General features: G+C 49.2%; 1 protein-coding gene across 3 annotated transcripts in view; it reads left to right on the forward strand.

Annotated features, from left to right (window-relative positions):
- mast3b (microtubule associated serine/threonine kinase 3b) overlaps positions 1–24571 on the forward strand; it is a 180914-nt gene that overhangs the window by 91291 nt on the left and 65052 nt on the right. For all 3 annotated transcript variants that reach the window (XM_072482439.1, XM_072482437.1, XM_072482438.1), the window contains 5 exons: positions 4237–4315; positions 4982–5139; positions 9012–9087; positions 12658–12867; positions 19282–19383. In XM_072482439.1, coding sequence (XP_072338540.1) covers positions 4237–4315; positions 4982–5139; positions 9012–9087; positions 12658–12867; positions 19282–19383 — 625 coding nt within the window. The remainder of the gene's footprint in view (positions 1–4236; positions 4316–4981; positions 5140–9011; positions 9088–12657; positions 12868–19281; positions 19384–24571) is intronic.

The raw sequence follows: 24571 nt of genomic DNA on the forward strand, positions 1-24571 counted from the left end.
TCATGGCCCCAGTGCCCATCACACTCATGGCCCCAGCGTCCATCACACTCTTGGCCCCAGTGCCCATCACACTCATAGCCCCAGTGCCCATCACACTCATGGCCCCAGTGCCCATCACACTCATGGCCCCAGTGCCCATCACACTCATGGCCCCAGTGCCCATCACACTCATGGCCCTTATGCCCATCACACACATGGCCATTTTGCCCATCATACTCATGGCCCCAGTGTCCATCACATTCATGGCCACATTGCCCATCACACACATGACCCCAGTGCCCATCACACTCATGGCCCCAGCGCCCATCACACTCATGGCCCCAGCGTCCATCACACTCTTGGCCCCAGTGCCCATCACACTCATGGCCCCAGTGCCCACCACACTCATGGCCCCAGTGCCCATCACACTCCTGACCCCAGTGCCCATCACATTCATGGACCCAGTGCCCACTACACTCATGGCCCTTATGCCCATCACACTCATGGCCCTTATGCCCATCACACTCATGGCCCAGTGTCCACCACACTCATGGCCATTTTGCCCATCAGACTCATGGCCCCAGTGCCCACCACAATCATGGCCATTTTGCCCATCACACTCATGGCCCGTTTGCCAATCACACTCATGGCCCTAGTGCCCATCACACTCATGGCCCCAGTGTCCATCACACTCATGGCCATTTTGCCCATCACACTCATGGCCCCAGTGCCCACCACACTCATGGCCATTTTGCCCATCACACTCATGGCCCGTTTGCCAATCACACTCAAGGCCCCAGGGCCCATCACACTCATGGCCCGTTTGCCAATCACACTCATGACCCAGTGCCCATCACACTCATAGCCCCAGTGCCCATCACACTCATGGCCCTTTTGCCTATCACACTCATGGTCCTTTTGCCCATCACACTCATGGCCCCATTGCCCATCACTCTCATGGTCCTTTTGCCCATCACACTAATGGTCCTTTTGCCCATCACACTCATGACCCCAGTGCCCATCACACTCATAGCCCCAGTTCCCATCACACTCATGGCCCCAGTGCCCATCACACTCATGGCCCTTATGCCCATCACACACTCAGGGCCATTTTCCCATCACACTCATGGCCCTTTTGCCCATCACATTCATGGCCCCAGTGCCCATCACATTCATGGCCCCAGTGCCCATCACGCTCATGGCCCAAGTGCCCATCACACTCATGGCCCCAGCGTCCATCACACTCTTGGCCCCAGTGCCCACCACACTCATAGCCCCAGTGCCCATCACACTCATGGCCCCAGTGCCCATCACACTCATGGCCCCAGTGCCCATCACACTCATGGCCCTTTTGCCCATCACATTCATGGCCCCAGTGCCCATCACACTCATGGCCCCAGTGCCCATCACGCTCATGGCCCCAGTGCCCATCACACTTATGGCCCCAGCGTCCATCACACTCTTGGCCCCAGTGCCCACCACACTCATAGCCCCAGTGCCCATCACACTCATGGCCCCAGTGCCCATCACACTCATGGCCCCAGTGCCCATCACACTCATGGCCCCAGTGCCCATCACACTCATGGCCCCAGTGCCCATCACACTCATGGCCCTTATGCCCATCACACACATGGCCATTTTGCCCATCATACTAATGGCCCCAGTGTCCATCACATTCATGGCCACAGTGCCCATCACACACATGACCCCAGTGCCCATCACACTCATGGTCCCAGTGCCCATCACACTCATGGCCCCAGTGCCCATCACACTCATGGCCCCAGTGCCCATCACACTCATGGCCCCAGTGCCCATCACACTCATGGCCCCAGTGCCCATCACACTCATGGCCCTTATGCCCATCACACACATGGCCATTTTGCCCATCATACTAATGGCCCCAGTGTCCATCACATTCATGGCCACAGTGCCCATCACACACATGACCCCAGTGCCCATCACACTCATGGTCCCAGTGCCCATCACACTCATGGCCCCAGTGTCCATCACACTCTTGGCCCCAGTGCCCATCACACTCATGGCCCCAGTGCCCACCACACTCATGGCCCCAGTGCCCATCACACTCCTGACCCCAGTGCCCATCACATTCATGGACCCAGTGCCCACTACACTCATGGCCCTTATGCCCATCACACGCATGGCCATTTTGCCCATCACACTCATGGCCCCAGTGCCCACCACACTCATGACTCCAGTGCCCATCACATTCATGGACCCAGTGCCCACTACACTCATGGCCCTTATGCCCATCACACTCATGGCCATTTTGCCCATCACACTCCTGGCCCCAGTGCCCATCACATTCATGGCCCCTGTACCCACCACACTCATGGCCCTTTTGCCCATCACACTCATGGCCATTTTCCCCATCATATTCATGGCCCCAGTGCCCACCACACTCATGGCCCTTATGCCCATCACACTCATGGCCCCAGTGCCCATCACATTCATGGCCCCAGTGTCCACCACACTCATGGCCCTTATGCCCATCACAGTCACGGCCCTTTTGCCCATCACACTCATGGCCCTTTTGCCCATCACAGTCACGGCCCCTTTTGCCCATCACACGCATGGCCCCAGTGCCCATCACAGTCATGGCCCTTTTCCCCATCACACTCATGGCCCTTTTGCCCATCACAGTCACGGCCCCTTTTGCCCATCACACGCATGGCCCCAGTGCCCATCACAGTCATGGAACTTTTGCCCATTACAGTCATGGTTCTTTTGCCCATCACACTCATGGCCCTTTTGCCTGTCACAGTCACGGCCCTTTTGCCCATCACAGTCATGGTTCTTTTGACGATCTCAGTCATGACCCTATTGCAACCATTCCCCACTGACCCTTACAGTTATGCAACATGCCCATCCCCAGTGCTCATTCTAGTCATGGTACCTTTGCCCATTATGATCATGGCCCCATAGACCATTACAGCTAAAACCCATTGCAAACATTTCCCTGTAATCTGGGTCCAGCTGATCAGTAAATATAGCAATGGTTTTGAAGTAAATCTTGGACTTTGTCAATTTGTATTTATGCTGAATATCAGCCAGAATTGAGAGTTCCTGAAATTAGCCTATTGGACTGAGGCTCTTTCCTTTGTAGTTGGCTTCTATCTTTCAGATCTAACAGATCCTCCTCCCAAAATTTTAGTCTGGATTATTTCTTCGGTTAAGGTTTTTTCTTCACACCAAGGTCCTTTCACTAACTGAGCAAGTCTGTGATAGCTGAATTCCTGGGGCCTGTCTTGTGACAGCCCCAAATTCCAAACCTGGGGCGAAATTCTCCCCCAACGGCGCGATGTCCGCCGACTGGCGCCCAAATCGGCGCCAATCAGACGGGCATCGCGCCGCCCCAAAGGTGCGGAATCCTCCGCATCTTTGGGGGCCGAGCCCCAACATTGAGGGGCTAGGCCGACGCCGGAGGGATATCCGCCCCGCCAGCTGGCGGAAATGGCGTTTGTTGCCCCGCCAGCTGGCGCGGAAATGCGGCGCATGCGCGGGAGCGTCAGCGGCCGCCGACAGTTTCCCGCGCATGCGCAGTGGGGAGAGTCTCTTCCGCCTCCGCCATGGTGGAGGCCGTGGCGGAGGCGGAAGGGAGGGCCCCGATCGCGGGCCAGGCCACCGTGGGGGCATCCCCCGGGGCGCCGATCGCGGGCCAGGCCCCCCCCAGGACCCCGGAGCCCGCCCACGCCGCCTGGTCCCGCCGGTAAATACCAGGTTTAATTTACGCCGGCGGGACAGGCAATTTCTGGGCGGGACTTCGGCCCATCCGGGCCGGAGAATTGAGCGGGGGGTCCCGCCAACCGGCGCGGCCCGATTCCCGCCCCCGCCCAATCTCCGGTACCGGAGACTTCGGCGGGGGCAGGATTCACGGCGGCCAACGGCCATTCTCCGACCCGGCGGGGGGTCGGAGAATGACGCCCCAGATTCCAGCCCTGACCATTGCCCCCAAACCCAATTACTACTCTGGCTCCTGGCCCTGAGTTCCAATCCCATCCTTGACCCCTGGCCTCAGACCCTGTCTCCAAACCCCAATCCACAAGTCCTTGGTCCCAATCCTGATCCCAGTCCCCTGTTTCAGGTTATCTGATTGAGTAATGATGTTCTTTGATCAACTAGATCCACTTCACTGACCTCTTCAGCTTGTGATCAAGTGCCCAGTTGAGTTGGAATTGGCTGAGTTTGTGAGAGGATTTTGTTTGGCTGACTCTTCATATTCTAACTGCTTCTTGTCAGGGTGGATGGTCGTCGATGGTCTTTGGCCTCACTCCCATCATCAGGATATGGAACCAACACTCCCAGCTCTACCCTCTCAGTAAGTTACTCATTTTGGGATCATCGGATTGTCTCAGAATCCTCCCCAGTCTGGGATGTTTCTCATCTGGAGGTGGGAAGGAGGGGAGAATGGGGAAGGTGAGAAAGTGGTGGGGAGAGAATGGTAGGAGATGGGAGGGTCGATTGGGTGGGGTGCGAGGGGGAGATAGGATAAAGGGGGTTGGGAGGGAGAAGGGGGGAGTGGAAGGGAGAAGATCGAGGTAGTGGAAGGATAGGGATGATGGGAAGTGGTAGAAAAGGGGAAATTGGGGTTTGTGATGGAAGGGGCTGGTTTAGCACAGTGGGCTAAATAGCTGGCTTGTAATGCAGAACAAGACCAGCAGCGCGGGTTCAATTCCCGTCCCGGCCTTCCCGAACAGGCGCCGAAATGTGGCGACTCGGAGCTTTTCACAGTAACTTCATTGAAGCCTACTTGTGACAATAAGTGATTATTATTATTAAGGGTGGGTGAGTTCGGCCAAAAGCCAGCTTGAGGGGGTGAAGGTGGAGGGGGGGGGGGGGAGAATGTGTGGAATGGTGGGGAGAGATCTCTCTGTGAGTCCCTCGTAACTGACATATTTGTGATTAACTCTAGTGTCCAGGCCTATTAATCTCTCATTCGGTGAATTTTAACCATTTTTCTTCCTATTTTGATTATATTTTCCAGTCGTCCTCCTCCTCTCAGGAACATTTACATCAGCTGCCATTCCAGCCTACAGCCGAGGAGCTTCGCTTCCTGTCCAAACACTTTCGCAGTACGGACAGTATTGCCGATGAGGAGGGACGCCATTCACCCACCATTAGGCCTCGATCTAGGAGTCTAAGGTAGGAAGGACAGCAAGATGACACACTGCGTTGCTTCGGGAAATAATGAGCCCAGGACAAATAAATCAGTAGCTCTGGACTCCAAAACCACCTCTCAACTTGCAGAGAATGGGCACTTGAAACGCCATAGCAGGCAAGGTCACTGACCACGTGCTGGAGAATGGGATTAAAGGACATGGGTGCTTGCTGGCTGGCACAGATATGATGGACCAAAGTGCCTCTTTCTGTGCTGCATGTGTCCATGACACAAAATGGGAAGTCAACCCACTATCTGTTCTATTCTTTATTGGGATCAGGTTTAATGAAGTCTGCTGTATAACCAGAATATGATTACCTTGCAGTAAATAGAGCAGTGTAGGCTCCATTAATTATATCATATATATAGAATTTACAGTGCAGAAGGATGCCATTCGGCCCATCGAGTCTGCGCCGGCTCTTGGAAAGAACACCCTACCCAAGGTCAACACCTCCACCCTATCCCCATAACCCAGTAACCCCACCTGATAATTTTGGGCAAATTGTTTGGACACTAAGGGAAATTTAGCATGGCCAGTCCACCTAATCTGCACATCTTTGGACTGTGGGAGGAAACCGGAGCACCCGGAGGAAACCCACGCAGACACGGGGCGAACGTGCAGACTCCGCACAGACAGTGACCCAAGCCGGGAATCGAACCTGGGACCCTGGAGCTGTGAAGCAATTGTGCTAACCGCTATGCTACCGTGCTAATGAAAGGACCTTCATCATCCATGTTCAAGCACCTAGAATCCTGTGGATCTGGTGAACTGATGTTTTCAGCTCAGTGAAGATTTTACTGGTCACACTGTCTCCCCAAGACCATGGGGAGCAGGCATGATTTGTATCAGATATTTATTTTTTCACGGGATGTGCGCATCCCTGGCGAGGGCAGCATTTATTGCCCATCCTTAACTGTCCTGAGAAGATGGTGGTGCACATGTTACTTGTGACTTATCAGCCCAAGCCCTAATGTCACCGCATATAGACACGGACTTCTTCAGTATCTGAGGAGTTGCAAATGGTGCTGAACATTGTTCATAAGATGTAAGAGTAGAATTAGGCCATTCGGCCCATTGAGTCTGCTCCGCCATTCTACCGTGGCTGATATGTTCCTCTCTGATACCTACAATGCTACAGAACATGAGCTGGATTGTTATCTGTCTAACTCCTCCTTAAAACTACTCACTGTCCCAGCCTCCACCACACTCCGAGGTAGCGAATTCCACAGATTCACTTGTGCAATCATCAGCGAAAATTCCCACTTCTGACCTTATGATGGAAGGTAGGGCCTTGGTGAAGCAACTGGAGATGATTGGGCCAAGGACACTCCCCTGAGAAACCCCTGTAGTGATGTCCTGGAGCTGAGTTGATTGACCTCCAATTACTATCATCCTTTGCGCCAGATATGATTCCAACTAGTGGAGAGCTTATAATAATAATCTTTATTATTGTCACAAGCAGGCTTACATTAACACTGCAATGAAGTACTGTGAAAATCCCCTAGACGCCTTTCTCTCTGGTTCCCATTTACTCCAGTGTTACTCGGGCTCCTTGATGCCACATTCAGACAAATGTCAAGGGAAGTCACTCTCACCTCACTCTTGAGTCCAGCTCTTGTCCATGTTTGGACCAAGGTTGTAATGAGTTCAGAGACTGAGCAGTCCTGGTGGATCCCAAACTGAGCCCTAATGAGCAGATTATTGCTGAGTAAGTAGCACTTGATAGCACTAATGACGACACCATCCATTGCTTTGCTGATGATCGAGAGTAGACTGATGGAGCGGTAATCGGCTAGGTTGGATTTGTCCTGTTTTTTGTGTACAGGACATAGCTGGGCAATTGCCCACATTGCTGGGTAAATGCCAATGTGGTACCTGCACTGAAACAGCTTGTCTATGAGGGGGAGAGAGAGAGAGAATCGTGCCACTCAGGCAGGATCCAATCCCCACCTGTTACCAGTCGGAATAGGGTCTATTGATTAATTCATTGGCCACCAGCCAACCAATCGAACAGAGTCCCACCCCACCTCTCGGGTGCCACAAAGTCTGGATCTTGCTGTTCAAAGCTAGCAGTACCATATACTATGTTGTAACTTATTGAATTCCTCATTCTCTCTGCTGCTTGACTTAAAGATACATGATCATTAGCATGGATCAAAAATAACACCAAAAATAAAGAAAGGGGAAATATGGTGATCAATAGGAATGACCCTTATACTATGTAACTGGCTTTGTTTAAGATTAAAATTTTTGTTTGTGATTGGAATATGTCACTTTCAAATGCAACATGGAATTGAATAGTATTATGATCACTATTTCCAAGTGGATCCTTTACAATTAAGCTCCTAAATAATCCTGCTTCATTACAGAATACTAGATCTAAGATATCATGTAAACATTCTATAAACTCATCTTGTATCCAATCCTTGCCAATTTGATTGTCCCAATCTATATGAAGGTTAAAGTCCCCCACAATTATAGCATTTCCTTTATTACAGGCTCCAATAATCTTTGGTTAATGCTCTGCCCAACAGTACAACCACTGTTAAGGCACCTATAATCTACTCCCAGCTGTGTTTTGACTCTCACAATTCCTGATTTCCAGCCATACTGATTCCATATCATGATCTTCTGAGGCCAGATCCTTTGTCACTAATGTCCTTATGTCTTTCTTTACTATCAGGGCTATTCCTCCTCCTTTTGTCTGTCTTTCTGAAATATTGTCCACCCCAGAATATTTCCTCCCATCCTTGATCACCTTGAAGCCACAGACCTGCAATAGTGATTAGGTCTTAATTAGTTACCTTTATTTGTGCTTCTTTTGATTGATCTTATTGCAGATGCTTTCTGATTTCAGATAAAGAATCTTTCATTTCATTTTTTTTTTTTTACTTCTATCCCCTGCGAGGACCTTATTCACTGATGTACATTTTTTATTACACCCTCTGTCCCAGTCTGCTTGTCTTTACCTAAATTGCAATTATAATCAGAGGCAGGAAACTCTGAGAGCAGAGGCCATTGGTGCTACTGAAGGAGGCCTTGTATGCAGTTAAGGGACATTGCTTTGCCAGAGCAAGTTAGGCAGGTCCTTGTGAGGAGGGAGTCAGTTTTAAATCGCGGAGGGGGGTGGGGGGCGCTACTGGGGAAGCCCTTGCTGCTGACAGTGCCTCCTGATAGGCACAGGGCGCCTTAACACCCCCCTGAAAGATCGGCCATCAGCCTTTCTACAAGCAGTCTTGGGAAGAGGCCCTGAAGTATTGCCTCAGTTGCTCAAGGCATACAAAGCTGACTGTCGTGTTGGGTGTTCTGGTTCACAAACAAGCGAACAATGCTGGAAGTGGTGTAACTCTATTTTATTAACTGTTCAGCTATGCTAACATACTGTAAACGTGGGTATAAGCAATACCAGCTTAACTGTGGACCCTTTCCTGTCACTAGCTATGGTAAGGCACTCAGCACATGGTGAATGTCTGTGATGCAGGCTGTGAGCTCTGTGCTCTGAGCTGGCTGCTGCTAGAATGAGCGGGAACTCTCCTGTCCCCTGTCTTTATAGTGCTTGTGCTCTCACTGGTGATTGGCTGCGGTGTTATGTATGCTGGTTGGTCCTACTGCATGTCCATCAGTGTGTGTATGTGATTGCACCATAATGTACTGATGTATATTATGACACTGACCTCAAGGTTTCATACCCCTGACTTAATGGGGAGTTGGGGCAATAGGCTCTCAAACTGTGCCGTCTCGACCCCTCCCCCCCTTTCTTTTGGGTATGCATTCATTTCTACATTATCCTGACTCTGATAACAGCAAAACTGTCTTTAACATCAATAATGTTTCAAGATTCCTATTTCCTTGCAGCCCTGGGCGATCTTCTGCCTCCTTTGATAATGAGATTGTGATGATGAATCATGTTTACAGAGAGAGGTTTCCTAAGGTAAGATATCAAAGTGATAAAACATCTAATGTTGCACTGTCAAGTTATACTAACATCGCACTGTCACATTATGGGCTTGACGTTGAATACTGCACGGTATCAGTTTGGTCTCTGGGTAGCTTGCTTGAATTTGAACCAGAAGGCGGTGAGTTAAACAGGGAGGCGTGGATATGGCATAGAAGGAGGCCATTCCGCCCATTTTGTCTGTAATGTCCAAAGTAGAGAAACCCAGCCTGATCCCACTTCCTGCCTCTTGGTTGCTCTACAGGTTCGGGCACTTCAGATGCACAATCATTTTTAATTGTGATGCTCTTTCAGGCAGCGAGCTGCAGAACCCTCTCACACTGTGGGTGAAACAGTTCTCTTCTGAACCTTCTGCCAATTCATTTTAATCCATGCACCCTGGTTATTGACCTCTCTGCTCATAGAGATAGATTCTTCCTGTCCACTTTATCTAGGTTCCTCATAACGTTGCACACCTCAGTTAAATCTCCCACAGACTCTTTGGTTCCGAAGAAACAATCGCAGTCTTTCTAATCTTTCCTCGGAGCCAAAGTTTTCCAGTCCAGGAAACATCCTCGCAAATCCCCTCTGTACCCTCGCTAATTATCATCATAGAATTTACAGTGCAGAAGTAGGCCATTCGGCCCATCGAGTCTGCACCGGCTCTTGGAAAGAGCACCCTACCCAAGGTCAACACCTCCACCCTATCCCCATAACCCAGTAACCCGACCCAACTCTAAGGGCAATTTTGGACACTAAGGGCAATTTATCATGGCCAATCCACCTAAACTGCGCATCTTTGGACTGTGGGAGGAAACCGGAGCACCCGGAGGAAACCCACGCACACACGGGGAGGATGTGCAGACTCCGCACAGACAGTGGCCCAAGCCGGAATCGAACCTGGGACTCTGGAGCTGTGAAGCAATTGTGCTATCCACAATGCTACCGTGCTGCCCAGATCCTTTCCGTGAATGCATCCTTTCTGTGATGCACTGCCCAGAACTATATGCAGTAATCTAGCTGTGATCTAATAAGCATTTATATAGTTCTCGCATAATCTCCCAGCTCTTATATTCTAACCCTGACAAATAAAGGAATGGATTCCATATGCTTTCTTATCCATCTCATCCTACTGCCCAGCTACCTTCAGGGATCTGTGGAAATGCACTCTGAGGTCCCTTGGTTCCTCAACACATCTTTAGTATTCTATTTATTGTGTATTCCCTTGCATTGCTAGCCCTCCTCACAATGCATCACCTCACGTTTCTCTAGATTGAATACTATTTGTCCATTCAACGAGTCCATGTATATTTTCCTGTAGTCTGCAGCTTTCTTCCCCATTATTACATAGGAATACCGGGGATAAATGGCACACATACAGGCCATTCAGCCCAACCAGTCCATGCTGGCGTTTATGCTTCACTTGAACCTCCTCTCATTTTTTCTCGTCTAAATCTATCATCCCAACCCTCTATTCCCTTCTCCACCTTGTCCAGCTTCCCCTTAAATGTGTCCATACTATTCATTTCAATATACCTCTCACTCCTATGGCAGTGAGTTCCATACTCTTACCACTCTCTGGATATAGATGTTTCTATTGGATTCCTGGGTGACTACCTGAATTGTTGGCCTCTAGTTCTGCTCAACTCCACAAAGAAAACATACTCTCTATATCCACTCTCTCAAAATCGTTCATAATCTTAACTACCTCTATTAGCCCATCCCTCAGCCTTCTATTTCATAGAGAAAAGTGGAATTAAGGTCACAATCAGAGCATGGTCTTATTCAATGGAAGAGCAGGCTCGAGGGGCTGAATGGCCTCCATCTGCTCCTGATTTGTGTGATCCTATTCCTTAGTAAACACTGATACACACTGCTCATTAAGTATTCTGGTTTCCCTGCATCTCTAAGCATCTATTACTCTCTTTCCCCCTAATACCATCTAATTTTCACTTCCATGTCAGTAGAAGAATGTCAGAGGTCTTGTGGTGCAGTGGGTAGTGTTCCTATCTCTGAGCTGGAAGCTCTAGGATTGAGTCCCACCCAGGACATGATGGCCATGGAAGGTGCGTTCATAATATGGCCAAACAGATTGAGTATCTATTTGCAAATCCTTCCAAATACCCACCAATGACAAGCGGTGAGAGTGAGAGAAATTCCTGGTCAGTCGTGTGATGGAGGGAAAATTGAAGCCTCTACCATCACTATCCATAGCTTCAGGACTGCAACATGAATGTGAAAGTGCATGTTACCACAGCAACTCAGATTCCCTTAGTGAACTGTAACACACCACAGAATAGTTTTGGATTTCCTTTTATGCTTGGGGTTTATACAGTTGTGTGACCTTTTCAGAGGATACTTATGCACCAGCTGTGTTGGTGTGGGACTGGAGTCACATGTAGGTCTAAACTGGGTAAGGACGATAGGGGAACTAGTCACCCAGTTGGGTTTGTTAGGACAGAGGCAGCACGGTAGCATAGTGGTTAGCACTGTTGCTTCACAGCACCAAGGCCCGGGTTCGATTCCCAGCTTGGGTCACTATCTGTGCGGAGTCTGCATGTTCTCCCCGTGTCTGCGTGGGTTTCCTTCGGGTGCTCCGGTTTCCTCCCAAAGTCCAAAGATGCGCAGGTTAGGTCGATTGGTCATGCTGAATTGCCCCTTGGTGTCCAAAAGTTAGGTTGGGTTGCAGGGATGGGGTGAAGGTGTGGGCTTAGGTAGGGTGCTGTTTCAGGGGCCAGTGTAGACTCAATGGGCTGAATGGCCTCCTTCTGCACTGTAAATTCTATGACTTCTAAAACTGTCATTTTATTCTCATGCTCTCTCTTTGTCAGTCTTATTTTTCTCTTCACTCCCCCTCTCAACCCTTTGTGTTTGGCCTGGTTATCCGTTGAAGAATTCAACTAACACCGTCATCCAAGGAGCCCTGGTTTTGGTTTCTTTACTTTCTGTCCTTCAGGAATGCACCGTGTCTGTTCCTGGAACATATTTTAAAAGATTGCCTATTGTCCTGTTGATTTGCCCTGTCAGTCTTTGCTTCCATTTTATCCTTGGTATTTCCCTGCTTATCTCATTGAAGTCTTCAAACTTGGAAGTTCTACTTTGGATTGTTCTTTGCTCTTCTCCATTATTAAGCCAACTTTATGATTTGATGATCACTCTTCCCTAAACATACCTTCTCAAACACCTTGTCCACTTGGACCAGCTCATGCCCAGCACCAGATCCAGGAATAACTCCTTTCCAATCGGATTGAGAACATAAACTTCAAGAAATTCTCCTGTACACATTTCATAAATTCCTCCCCTTCATTTCCTTTCCTCTAATATTGTTCAAATACTTAGATTCCCACCCAATATCACCACATTATAGTTCTCACATATCTCTGTGTCTTCCTTGAAATCTGCTTGCATCTCATCTCTCTTTCTATCCATGTCATCGGTACCAATGAGTGGGATATTCCGGACGCGTCAATGTCCTGTTGAGTTTGAAGTTGCCCCTTCCAATCTCTGCTGGGACGTGTTTTCTGTGTAACCTTTTACCCATTTACTTTTTTCTTCCCTTGGTGCTAGGCCACAGCTCAGATGGAGGAACGACTTCAGGACATTATCAGCAGCTACTCGCCCGAAAGCATTTTGCCACTTGCTGATGGACTGCTCGGGTTCATTCACCATCAGATCATCGAACTGGCGCGAGACTGTCTGGAGAAGTCACATGGAGCCCTCATCACCTCCCGCTACTTCCTTGAGCTACAGGAAAATTTGGAGAAGCTGCTGCAGGATGTGAGTCCCCAATCCAGTCTCGCCCAATCCAGCTCAATGTAGCCCAATCCAGCCCAGCCTTGTCCAATCTGCTCCAGTCCAGTCCAGCCCAATCCAGTCCAACCCAATTCAGCTCAACCCAGTCCAGCCCAACCAGTCCAGCCCAGCCCAGTCCAACTAAATTCAGCCCAGTCCAGCTCATTCCAGCCCAATCCAGTCCAGTCCAGCTCATTCCAGCCCAATCCAGCCCTGTCCAGCTCAATCCAGTCCAGCACAGTCCAATTCAACCCAGTCCAGTCCAACCCAGCCCAACCCAATCCAGCCCAGTCCAGCCCAGTCCAACCCAATCCAGCCCAGTCCAGCTCATTCCAGCCCAATCCAGCCCTGTCCAGCTCAATCCAGTCCAGCACAGTCCAATTCAACCCAATCCAGTCCAATCCAGCTCAATCCAGCCCAACCCAATCCAGGCCAGTCCAGCCCAGTCCAACCCAATCCAGCCCAGTCCAGCTCATTCCAGCCCAATCCAGCCCTGTCCAGCTCAATCCAGGCCAGCACAGTCCAATTCAACCCAGTCCAGCTCAACCCAGCCCAACCCAAACCAGGCCAGTTCAATCCAACCCTACACAACCAAGCCCAAACCTAAAAGTGAGACATATTGTCGAAGCTTTCCATCTTGCTCTTATCAGAACAAGATTTCAAACAATCACAACAATTTATTCTACAGGAGGAAAGGATGCTGACTGGTTGGCAAATCAACTCTGATTGGCTAAGGCATGACCATGGGGAAAGCAACGGAGAACGATAGGCTCCATTTGCTTCTGGGCAATTTAAAATAAAGACACAAGGATTGAACATATTCCTTTTGTTTGTGGGTCTCTGGACATGAATTTATGTCACTTCTAGAAAGCATTAATGAACAATGTTATGATCCCCAATGATTATCTTAAGTCAGAGGCCGTCCAGCAGCTCAGGAACAACACGTGTGCCAGCACAGCCTTCGGTTGCCTGAGGAAGAGAGTATTTGAAGACCAGGAGTTCAGACACAGCACAAGGCGGATAGTTTACAGAACAGTAGTGATACCTGCCTCCTTAATGGTTCAAAGATGTGGGCTATGTACTGCAGGCACCTCAAAACCCTGAAGAAATGCCCCCAGCACTGCCTCCACAAGATCCTGCTAAACATTGGCAGGATTGGCGCACCAACGCCTGTGTTCTTGCTCAGGCCAACATCCCAGCATCGAAGCATTGACCACGCTTGTTCAGCTACGCTGGGCGGGCCACATTGTCCGCATGCCTGACGTGAGGCTACCGTTGGCAGCATGGTAGCATTGTGGATAGCACAATTGCTTCACAGCTCCAGGGTCCCAGGTTCGATTCCCGGCTTGGGTCACTGTCTGTGCGGAGTCTGCACATTCTCCCCGTGTGTGTGTGTGGGTTTCCTCCGGGTGCTCCGGTTTCCTCCCACAGTCCAAAGATGTGCGGGTTAGGTGGATTGGCCATGCTAAATTGCCCTTAGTGTCCAAAATTGTCCTTAGTGTTGGGTGGGGTTACTGGGTTATGGGGATAGGGTGGAGGTGTGGGCTTGGGTAGGGTGCTCTTTCCAAGAGCCGGTGCAGACTCGATGGGCCGAATGGCCTACTTCTCAACTGTGAATTCTATGAAATTCTATGAATCAAGCACCTTATCCAGAATTTTGACACAACAAGCGAGCTCCACTGGAGCAGAGGAAGCACCTCAAGAACATCCTCAAAGCCTCCTGGAAAAGGTGCAGCAGCCTCACTGATAGCTGGAAATCCCGAACCCAACCTGGCCGAAGTGGAGGAAAAGCATCTGGGAAAGAGCTGTACACCACGGGTATCACCACGAGAGCAAGCTGATGCCAAGCATCAACAGCAAAAGGTGCGCATTGCAACCCCCCCCACCTGCTCCTCCAACCACCACCTGCCCCACCTGTGACAGAGACCGTAGATCATGCATTGGACTCCTCAATTACCTGGGAACTCAGTTTTAGTGTCTACTCCGAGGGACTGCCTAAGACGTATTGGCGCACTCAGGATTGTTCAGAAAGTGCTGCTCAATCACAGAATCATATCTAACAGTAATCGCCATCTAACCATCCTGACTTGGAAATATATCGGCTGTTCCTTCACTGTCGCCGGGTGAAAATCCTGGAACTCCCTCCCTAACAGCACTCTGGGTGTACCTACACCACATGGACTGCAGCGGTTCAAGAAGGCAGCTCACCACCACCTTCTCAAGGGCAATTAGGGATGGGAAATAAATGCTGGTGTAGCCAGGGATGCCCACATCACATAAGTGAAGAAAATAACATTTGGAGGGGGTGGGGGGCGGGAGGGGTTGGGTGGGGGGGGGGGGGGGGGTTTACAAGTGCAGGCTGGGTTGAGTACAGTCTGTACTCTGCTTATTATGAATAAACAAAGAAATATCTTGTTTGCTTCGATCAATCAATCATTGGAACTACAGCCTATGTATTGGGCCAAGACTGAAATTCACACACAACGTCACTAAAATTGTACAGCAGGCAGAATGTTGGAGGTGACATGCATTCACACACAGGGACCCATACTCTGCAAACAAAAGGAAACTGTTCAAGCCATGCACTTGGAGAACCAATAGTTTCTTGTTGGTTGCTCCATGCAATGCCTCGGCCAATCAGATCCACCTGCCACCTCTCAGCACGCTTTTCCCCAGTAGTATAAATTGTTGTGAGTGTTTGAAATTTGGTATTTTTGCATTTGTCCTGAAGAGTACGAAATGAAAAGTTTCTGTAAGACGTCTCTCTTTTCAACACGATTCAAGGAGATATAAGACTTGGTCAAATAGGTTTTGAGGCGTATCTTAAAGGAGAGGAAGATAGCAAACAGAGAGCTTTAGGGAAGGGATTCCAGAGTTTAGGCCCGATTCCAGAGTTCAGGTCCTTGGTAACTGAAGGCACAGCAGTAATTAAAATCTAGATGTCCAAAAAGCCAGAATTAGAGGAGACCAAGGACCTCGAGTCTTTTGAGGTTGGAGGAGATTACAGAGATAGGGAAGGGGCGATCTCATTGGGGGATTTGAGGTTGGAGGAGATTACAGAGATAAGGAAGGGGCAATCTCATTGGGGGATTTGAGGTTGGAGGAGATTACAGAGATAGGGAAGGGGCGATCTCATTGGGGGTCAGTGAGTACAAGGGTGAAGGGTCAGTGAGCACAGGGGGTGATGGGCCAGTGAGCACAGGGGGTGATGGGTCAGTGAGGACAGGGTTGAGGGGTCAGTGAGCACAGGGGGTGGGGGGTCAATGAGCACAGGGGGTGAGGGGTCAGTGAGCACAGGGGGTGAGGGGTCAATGAGCACAGGGGTGAGGGATCAGTGAGTACAAGGGTGAGGGGTCAGTGAGCACAGGGGTGAGGGGTCAGTGAGCACAGGGGTGAGGGGTCAATGAGCACAGGGGGTGAGGGGTCAGTGAGCACAGGGGTCAGTGAGCACAGGGGTGAGGGGTCAGTGAGCACAGGGGTGAGGGGTCAGTGAGCACAGGGGTGAGGGGTCAGTGAGCACAGGGGTGAGGGGTCAGTGAGCACAGGGGTGAGGGGTCAATGAGCACAGGGGTGAGGGGTCAGTGAGTACAGGGGTGAGGGGTCAGTGAGCACAGGGGCGAGGGGTCAGTGAGCACAGGGGTGAGGGATCAGTGAGCACAGGGGTGAGGGGTTAATGAGCACAGGGGGTGAGGGGTCAGTGAGCATAGGGATGAGGGGTCAATGAGCACAGGGTGAGGGGTCAGTGAGCACAGGGGGTGATGGGTCAGTGAGCACAGGGGTGAGGGGTCAGTGAGCACAGGGTTGATGGGTCAATGAGCACAGGGGATGAGGGGTCAGTGAGCATAGGGGTGAGGGGTCAATGAGCATAGGGGTGAGGGGTCAGTCAGCAGAGGGGGTGAGGGGTCAGTGAGCACAGGGGTGAGGGGTCAGTGAGCATAGGGGTGAGGGGTCAGTCAGCAGAGGGGTGAGGGGTCAGTGAGCACATGGATGAGGGGTCAGTGAGCATAGGGGTGAGGGGTCAGTGAGCACAGGGGGTGAGGGGTCAGTGAGCTCAGGGGTGAGGGGTCAGTGAGCACAGGGGTGAGGGGTCAGAGAGCATAGGGGTGAGGGGTCAGTCAGCAGAGCGGGTGAGGGGTCAGTCAGCAGAGGGGCTGTTGACAAATTTGTGTTGGTTGCATTTATTAAGAATAATTATTTTTCCAACTGTCAAGTAACTGTGACGTGGATCATTGTCTCTGAAGGTTTCTTATCCATCGATGGTAGCCTGTCCTGTAGTTACTGAGTTTACCCCTCACCTCCTTCCGAAGAACAGGCTTTATATTGGAGAGGAACAGGAGGAGAGAGGAGCCGTCAATGGTTTATAATGGGAATGTAAGAGGGTCGGTGAGATGACAGAATGAAAGGATTTTGAGATTGGAGTGCCTCAGGGAGTGACCCGAGGCACAATATTAAACCTGCAGGGGCACAGACACCGCCAGTGAACTCCCCACCCCCACGTAGCCTCCACCCAACCCATCCAGCCCCCCATACCAACCCAAACCCGCAGCCCACTAAACCCAACCCTATGCAATAAGCCCCCAACCTCCCACCACCCCAGGATCCCACCACACGTTGCAGTTGTTGATTGGGATTGGGCTGATGGTGCACAATAAATGCCCAGATAGAGTTCTTGCCTGCGAGGGGGACAGAGTCTGAGGCTGGAGAGACTTCAACAGGTGCATTCTGCACCTCACTGCCCCATCACCCGACTGAAAATTCACTACTCCATATCCCCAAGTATTCCCTCATTCATCAGCTCACTCCTCACCCTCCAAGCCCCTGAAATGCCCCCAAACCCCATACACCCGAAACCCACACCCTACCCTTGAGTTGTCACACCCTTAACCCCACAAATTCCCCAGAGAGCACCCCAAACCACTCAGCCCCTTCACACGCATCGCTTCCTCAACTCCCCATAAACCCTCGAAAGAACTGTGCCTGTGAATTCTGAACCGTCTACCCCTCTCTTCCCTGAACCCCCAACACTCACCGCTTACTCCCTAAACACCCCACTCTAGACCCACATATCACCCTGAACCCCCATCACTCACCCCTTACCCCGTAAACACCCCAGTCCAGACCCACATATCACCCTGAACCCCCATCACTCACCCCTTACCCCCTAAACACCCCAGTCCAGACCCACATATCATCCTGAACCCCATCACTCACCCCTTACTCCATAAACACACCAGTCCAGACCCACATATCACCCTGAACCCCCATCACGCACCCCTTACCCCCTAAACTCCCACCCCACACCCACCTATCACTCTGAACCCCCATCACTCACCCCTTACCCCCTAAACTCCCACCCCACACCCACCTATCACCCTGAACCCCCATCACTCACCCCTTACCCCCTAAACACCCCACTCCACACCCACATATCACCCTGAACCTCCATCACTCACCCCTTACCCCCTAAACACCCCAGTCCACACCCACATATCACCCTGAACCTCCATCACTCACCCCTTACCCCCTAAACACCCCACTCCACACCCACATATCACCCTGAACCTCCATCACTCACCCCCTACCCCCTAAACACCCCACTCCACACCCACATATCACCCTGAACCTCCATCACTCACCCCTTACCCCCTAAACACCCCACTCCACACCCACATATCACCCTGAACCTCCATCACTCACCCCTTACCCCCTAAACACCCCATTCCAGACCCACATATCACCCGGAGCCCCCATCACTCACCCCTTACCCCCTAAACACCCCAGTCCAGACCCACATACACCCTGAACCCCCATCACTCACCCCTTATCGCCTAAACACCCCACTCCACACCCACATACCACCAGAAACCCCCATCACACACCCGTTACCCCCTAAACTCCCACCCCACACCCACATATCACCCTGAACCCCCATCACTCACCCCTTACCCCCTAAACACCCCAGTCCAGACCCACATACACCCTGAACCCCCATCACTCACCCCTTACCCCCTAAACACCCCACTCCACACCCACATATCACCCTGAACCCCCATCACTCACCCCTTACCCCCTAAACACCCCACTCCACACCCACATATCACCTTGAACCCCCATCACTCACCCCTTACCCCCTAAACACCCCAGTCCAGACCCACATATCACCCTGAACCCCCATCACTCACCCCTTACCCCCTAAACACCCCAGTCCAGACCCACATATCACCCTATAAACCCAACACACGCCCCACACCACCCAGGACTCCTAACAGGTCTCTGAAACTCAAGCCCCGAACTGCCCCTGCTCCCTCTCCACCCCAAGCTGCAGTCAGTGTAACTATGTGAGGTTTGAGGGTCTGACTGAACTCTGACATTTACGATCTTTCTGGAACTTTCTCCTAGGCCTATGAACGTGCAGCCAGTGATGAGGTGGTGTTTATTACACAGTTAGTGAAGAAACTGCTGATGGTCATCGCCAGGCCGGCTCGACTCCTGGAATGTTTGGTGAGCTTCAAACTTGCATCATGGTGATTTCAAAACAAAATTGAACAACACTCATCCTGAATAAACAGTGACTCTGTACAGTTACAGTGAGTGATCCTCACCCTGAATAAACAGTGACTCTGTACAGTTATACAGTGAGTGATCCTCACCCTGAATAAACAGTGACTCTGTACAGTTACACAGTGAGTGATCCTTACCCTGAATAAACAGTGACTCTGTACAGTTACACAGTGAGTGATCCTTACCCTGAATAAACAGTGAGTCTGTACAGTTACAGTGAGGGATCCTCACCCTGAATAAACAGTGACTCTGTACAGTTACACAGTGAGTGATCCTCACCCTGAATAAACAGTGACTCTGTACAGTTACACAGTGAGTGATGCTCACCCTGAATAAACAGCGACTCTGTACAGTTACACAGTGAGTGATGCTCACCCTGAATAAACAGTGTCTCTGGACAGTTACACAGTGAGTGATGCTCACCCTGAATAAACAGTGACTCTGTACAGTTACACAGCGAATGATCCTCACCCTGAATAAACAGTGACTCTGTACAGTTACACAGTGAGTGATCCTCACCCTGAATAAACAGTGACTCTGTACAGTTACACAGTGAGTGATCCTCACCCTGAATAAACAGTGTCTCTGGACAGTTACACAGTGAGTGATGCTCACCCTGAATAAACAGTGACTCTGTACAGTTACACATTGAGTGATCCTCACCCTGAATAAACAGTGTCTCTGGACAGTTACACAGTGAGTGATGCTCACCCTGAATAAACAGTGACTCTGTACAGTTAGACAGTGAGTGATCCTCACCCTGAATAAACAGTGACTCAGTACAGTTACACAGTGAGTGATCCTTACCCTGAATAAACAGTGACTCTGTACAGTTACACAGTGAGTGACCCTTACCCTGAATAAACAGTAACTCTGTACAGTTACACAGTGAGTGACCATCACCCTGAATACACAGTGACTCTGTACAGTTACACAGTGAGTGACCATCACCCTGAATAAACAGTGACTCTCTACAGTTACACAGTGAGTGACCATCACCCTGAATACAAAGTGACTCTGTACAGTTACACAGTGAGTGACCATCACCGTGAATAAACAGTGACTCTGTACAGTTACACAGTGAGTGATCCTTATCCTGAATAAACAGTGACTCTGTACAGTTACACAGTGAGTGATCCTCACCCTAAATAAACAGTGACTTTGTACAGTTACATAGTGAGTGATCCTTACCCTGTATAGTGACTCTGTACAGTTACACAGTGAGTGACCCTTACCCTGAATAAACAGTGACTCTGTACAGTTACACAGTGAGTGACCATCACCCTGAATAAACAGTGACTCTGTACAGTTACACAGTGAGTGATCACACCCTGAATAAACAGTGACTCTGTACAGTTACACAGTGAGTGATCCTTACCCTGAATAAACAGTGACTATGTACAGTTACAGTGAGTGATCCTTGCCCTGAATAATCAGTGACTCTGTACAGTTACACAGTGAGTGATCACACCCTGAATAAACAGTGACTCTGTGCAGTTACACAGTGAGTGACCCTGACCCTGAATAAACAGTGACTCTGTACTGTTACACAGTGAGTGATCCTTACCCTGAATGAACAGTGACTCTGTTCAGTGACACAGTGAGTGATCCTTACCCTGAATAAACAGTGACTCTGTACAGTTACACAGTGAGTGATCCTCACCCTGAATAAACAGTGACTCTGTACAGTTACACAGTGAGTGACCATGACCCTGAATAAACAGTGACTCTGTACAGTTACACAGTGAGTGACCATCACCCTGAATAAACAGTGACTCTGTACAGTGCACAGTGAGTGATCCTTACCCTGATTAAACAGTGACTCTGTACAGTTTCACAGTGTGTGAACATGACCCTGAATAAACAGTGACTCTGTACAGTTACACAGTGAGTGATCCTTACCCTGAATAAACAGTGACTCTGTACAGTTACACAGTGAGTGATCCTCACCCTGAATAAACAGTGACTCTGTACAGTTACACAGTGAGTGACCCTCACCCTGAATAAACAGTGACTCTGTACAGTTACACAGTGAGTGACCCTTACCGTGAATAAACAGTGACTCTGTACAGTTACACAGTGAGTGATCCTTACCCTGAATAAACAGTGACTCTGTACAGTTACAGTGAGTGATCTTTACCCTGAATAAACAGTGACTCTGTACAGTTACACAGTGAGTGATCGTCACCCTGAATAAACAGTGACTCTGTACAGTTACACAGTGAGTGACCCTTACCCTGAATAAACAGTGACTCTGTACAGTTACACAGTGAGTGATCATTTCCCAGAATAAACAGTGACTCTGTACAGTTACACAGTGAGTCATCCTTACCCTGAATAAACAGTGACTCTGTACAGTTACACAGTGAGTGACCCTGACCCTGAATGAACAGTGACTCTGTACAGTGACACAGTGAGTGATCCTTACCCTGAATAAACAGTGACTCTGTACAGTTACACAGTGTGTGAACATGACCCTGAATAAACAGTGACTCATGTATAGTTACACAATGAGTGACCATGACCCTGAATAAAGAGTGACTCTGTACAGTTACACAGTGAGTGATCCTCACCCTGAATAAACAGTGACTCTGTACAGTTACACAGTGAGTGAGCATCACCCTGAATAAACAGTGACTCTGTACAGTTACACAGTGAGTGATCCTCACCCTGAATAAACAGTGACTCATGTATAGTTACACAGTGAGTGATCCTCACCCTGAATAAACAGTGACTCTGTACAGTTACACAGTGAGTGACCCTTACCCTGAATAAACAGTGACTCTGTACAGTTACACAGTGAGTGATCCTCACCCTGAATAAACAGTGACTCTGTACAGTTACACAGTGAGTGACCATGACCCTGAATAAACAGTGACTCTGTACAGTTACACAGTGAGTGATCCTCACCCTGCATAAACAGTGACTCATGTATAGTTACACAGTGAGTGATCCTCACCCTGAATAAACAGTGACTCTGTACAGTTACACAGTGAGTGACCCTTACCCTGAATAAACAGTGACTCTGTACAGTTACACAGTGAGTGATCCTCACCCTGAATAAACAGTGACTCATGTTTAGTTACACAGTGAGTGATCCTCACCCTGAATAAACAGTGACTCTGTACAGTTACACAGTGAGTGATCCTCACCCTGAATAAACAGTGACTCTGTACAGTTACACACTGAGTGATCCTCACCCTGAATAAACAGTGGCTCTGTACAGTTACACACTGAGTGATCCTCACGCTGAATAAACAGTGACTCATGTATAGTTACACAGTGAGTGATCATTACCCTGAATAAACAGTGACTCTGTACAGTTACACAGTGAGTGATCCTCACCCTGAATAAACAGTGACTCTGTACAGTTACACATTGAGTGATCCTCACCCTGAATAAACAGTGACTCTGTACAGTTACACAGTGAGTGACCCTTACCCTGAATAAACAGTGACTCATGTATAGTTACACAGTGAGTGATCATTACCCTGAATAAACAGTGGCCCTGTATAGTTGCACAGTGAGTGATCCTCACCCTGAATAAACAGTGACTCTGTACAGTTACACAGTGAGTGTCCGTTACCCTGAATAAACAGTGACTCTGTACAGTTACACATTGAGTGACCATGACCCTGAATAAACAGTGACTCTGTACAGTTACACAGTGAGTGTCCGTTACCCTGAATAAACAGTGACTCTGTACAGTTACACAGTGAGTGATCCTTCCCCTGAATAAACAGTGACTCTGTACAGTTACACAGTGAGTGACCCTTACCCTGAATAAACAGTGACTCATGTATAGTTACACAGTGAGTGATCATTACCCTGAATAAACAGTGGCCCTGCATAGTTGCACAGTGAGTGATCCTCACCCTGAATAAACAGTGACTCTGTACAGTTACACATTGAGTGACCATGACCCTGAATAAACAGTGACTCTGTACAGTTACACAGTGAGTGTCCGTTACCCTGAATAAACAGTGACTCTGTACAGTTACACAGTGAGTGATCCTTCCCCTGAATAAACAGTGACTCTGTACAGTTACACAGTGAGTGACCCTGACCCTGAATAAACAGTGACTCATGTATAGTTACACATTGAGTGATCCTCTCCCTGAATAAACAGTGACTCATGTATAGTTACACAATGAGTGACCATGACCCTGAATAAACAGTGACTCTGTACAGTTACACAGTGAGTGATCCTCACCCTGAATAAACAGTGACTCTGTACAGTTACACAGTGAGTGACCATGACCCTGAATAAACAGTGACTCTGTACAGTTACACAGTGTGTGACCATCACCCTGAATAAACAGTGACTCTGTACAGTTACACAGTGAGTGATCCTTACCCTGAATAAACAGTGTCTCTGTACAGTTACACAGTGAGTGATCCTTACCCTGAATAAACAGTGACTCTGTACAGTTACACAGTGAGTGATCCTTACCCTGAATAAACAGTGTCTCTGTCCAGTTACACAGTGAGTGATCCTCACCCTGAATAAACAGTGACTCTGTACAGTTACACAGTGAGTGACCATGACCCTGAATAAACCGTGACTCTGTACAGTTACACAGTGAGTGACCATCACCCTGAGTAAACAGTGACTCTGTACAGTTACACAGTGAGTGATCCTTACCCTGAATAAACAGTGTCTCTGTACAGTTACACAGTGAGTGATCCTTACCCTGAATAAACAGTGACTCTGTACAGTTACACAGTGAGTGATCCTTACCCTGAATAAACAGTGTCTCTGTACTGTTACACAGTGAGTGACCATCACCCTGAATAAACAGTGACTCTGTACAGTTACACAGTGAGTGATCCTTACCCTGAATAAACAGTGACTCTGTACAGTTACACAGTGAGTGACCATGACCCTGAATAAACAGTGACTCTGTACAGTTACACAGTGAGTGATCCTCACCCTGAATAAACAGTGACTCATGTATAGTTACACAGTGAGTGATCCTCACCCTGAATAAACAGTGACTCTGTACAGTTACACAGTGAGTGACCCTTACCCTGAATAAACAGTGACTCTGTACAGTTACACAGTGAGTGATCCTCACCCTGAATAAACAGTGACTCATGTATAGTTACACAGTGAGTGATCCTCACC

This window comes from Scyliorhinus torazame, chromosome 18 (genome assembly GCF_047496885.1).
Source record: "Scyliorhinus torazame isolate Kashiwa2021f chromosome 18, sScyTor2.1, whole genome shotgun sequence".
NCBI lineage: Eukaryota > Metazoa > Chordata > Chondrichthyes > Carcharhiniformes > Scyliorhinidae > Scyliorhinus > Scyliorhinus torazame.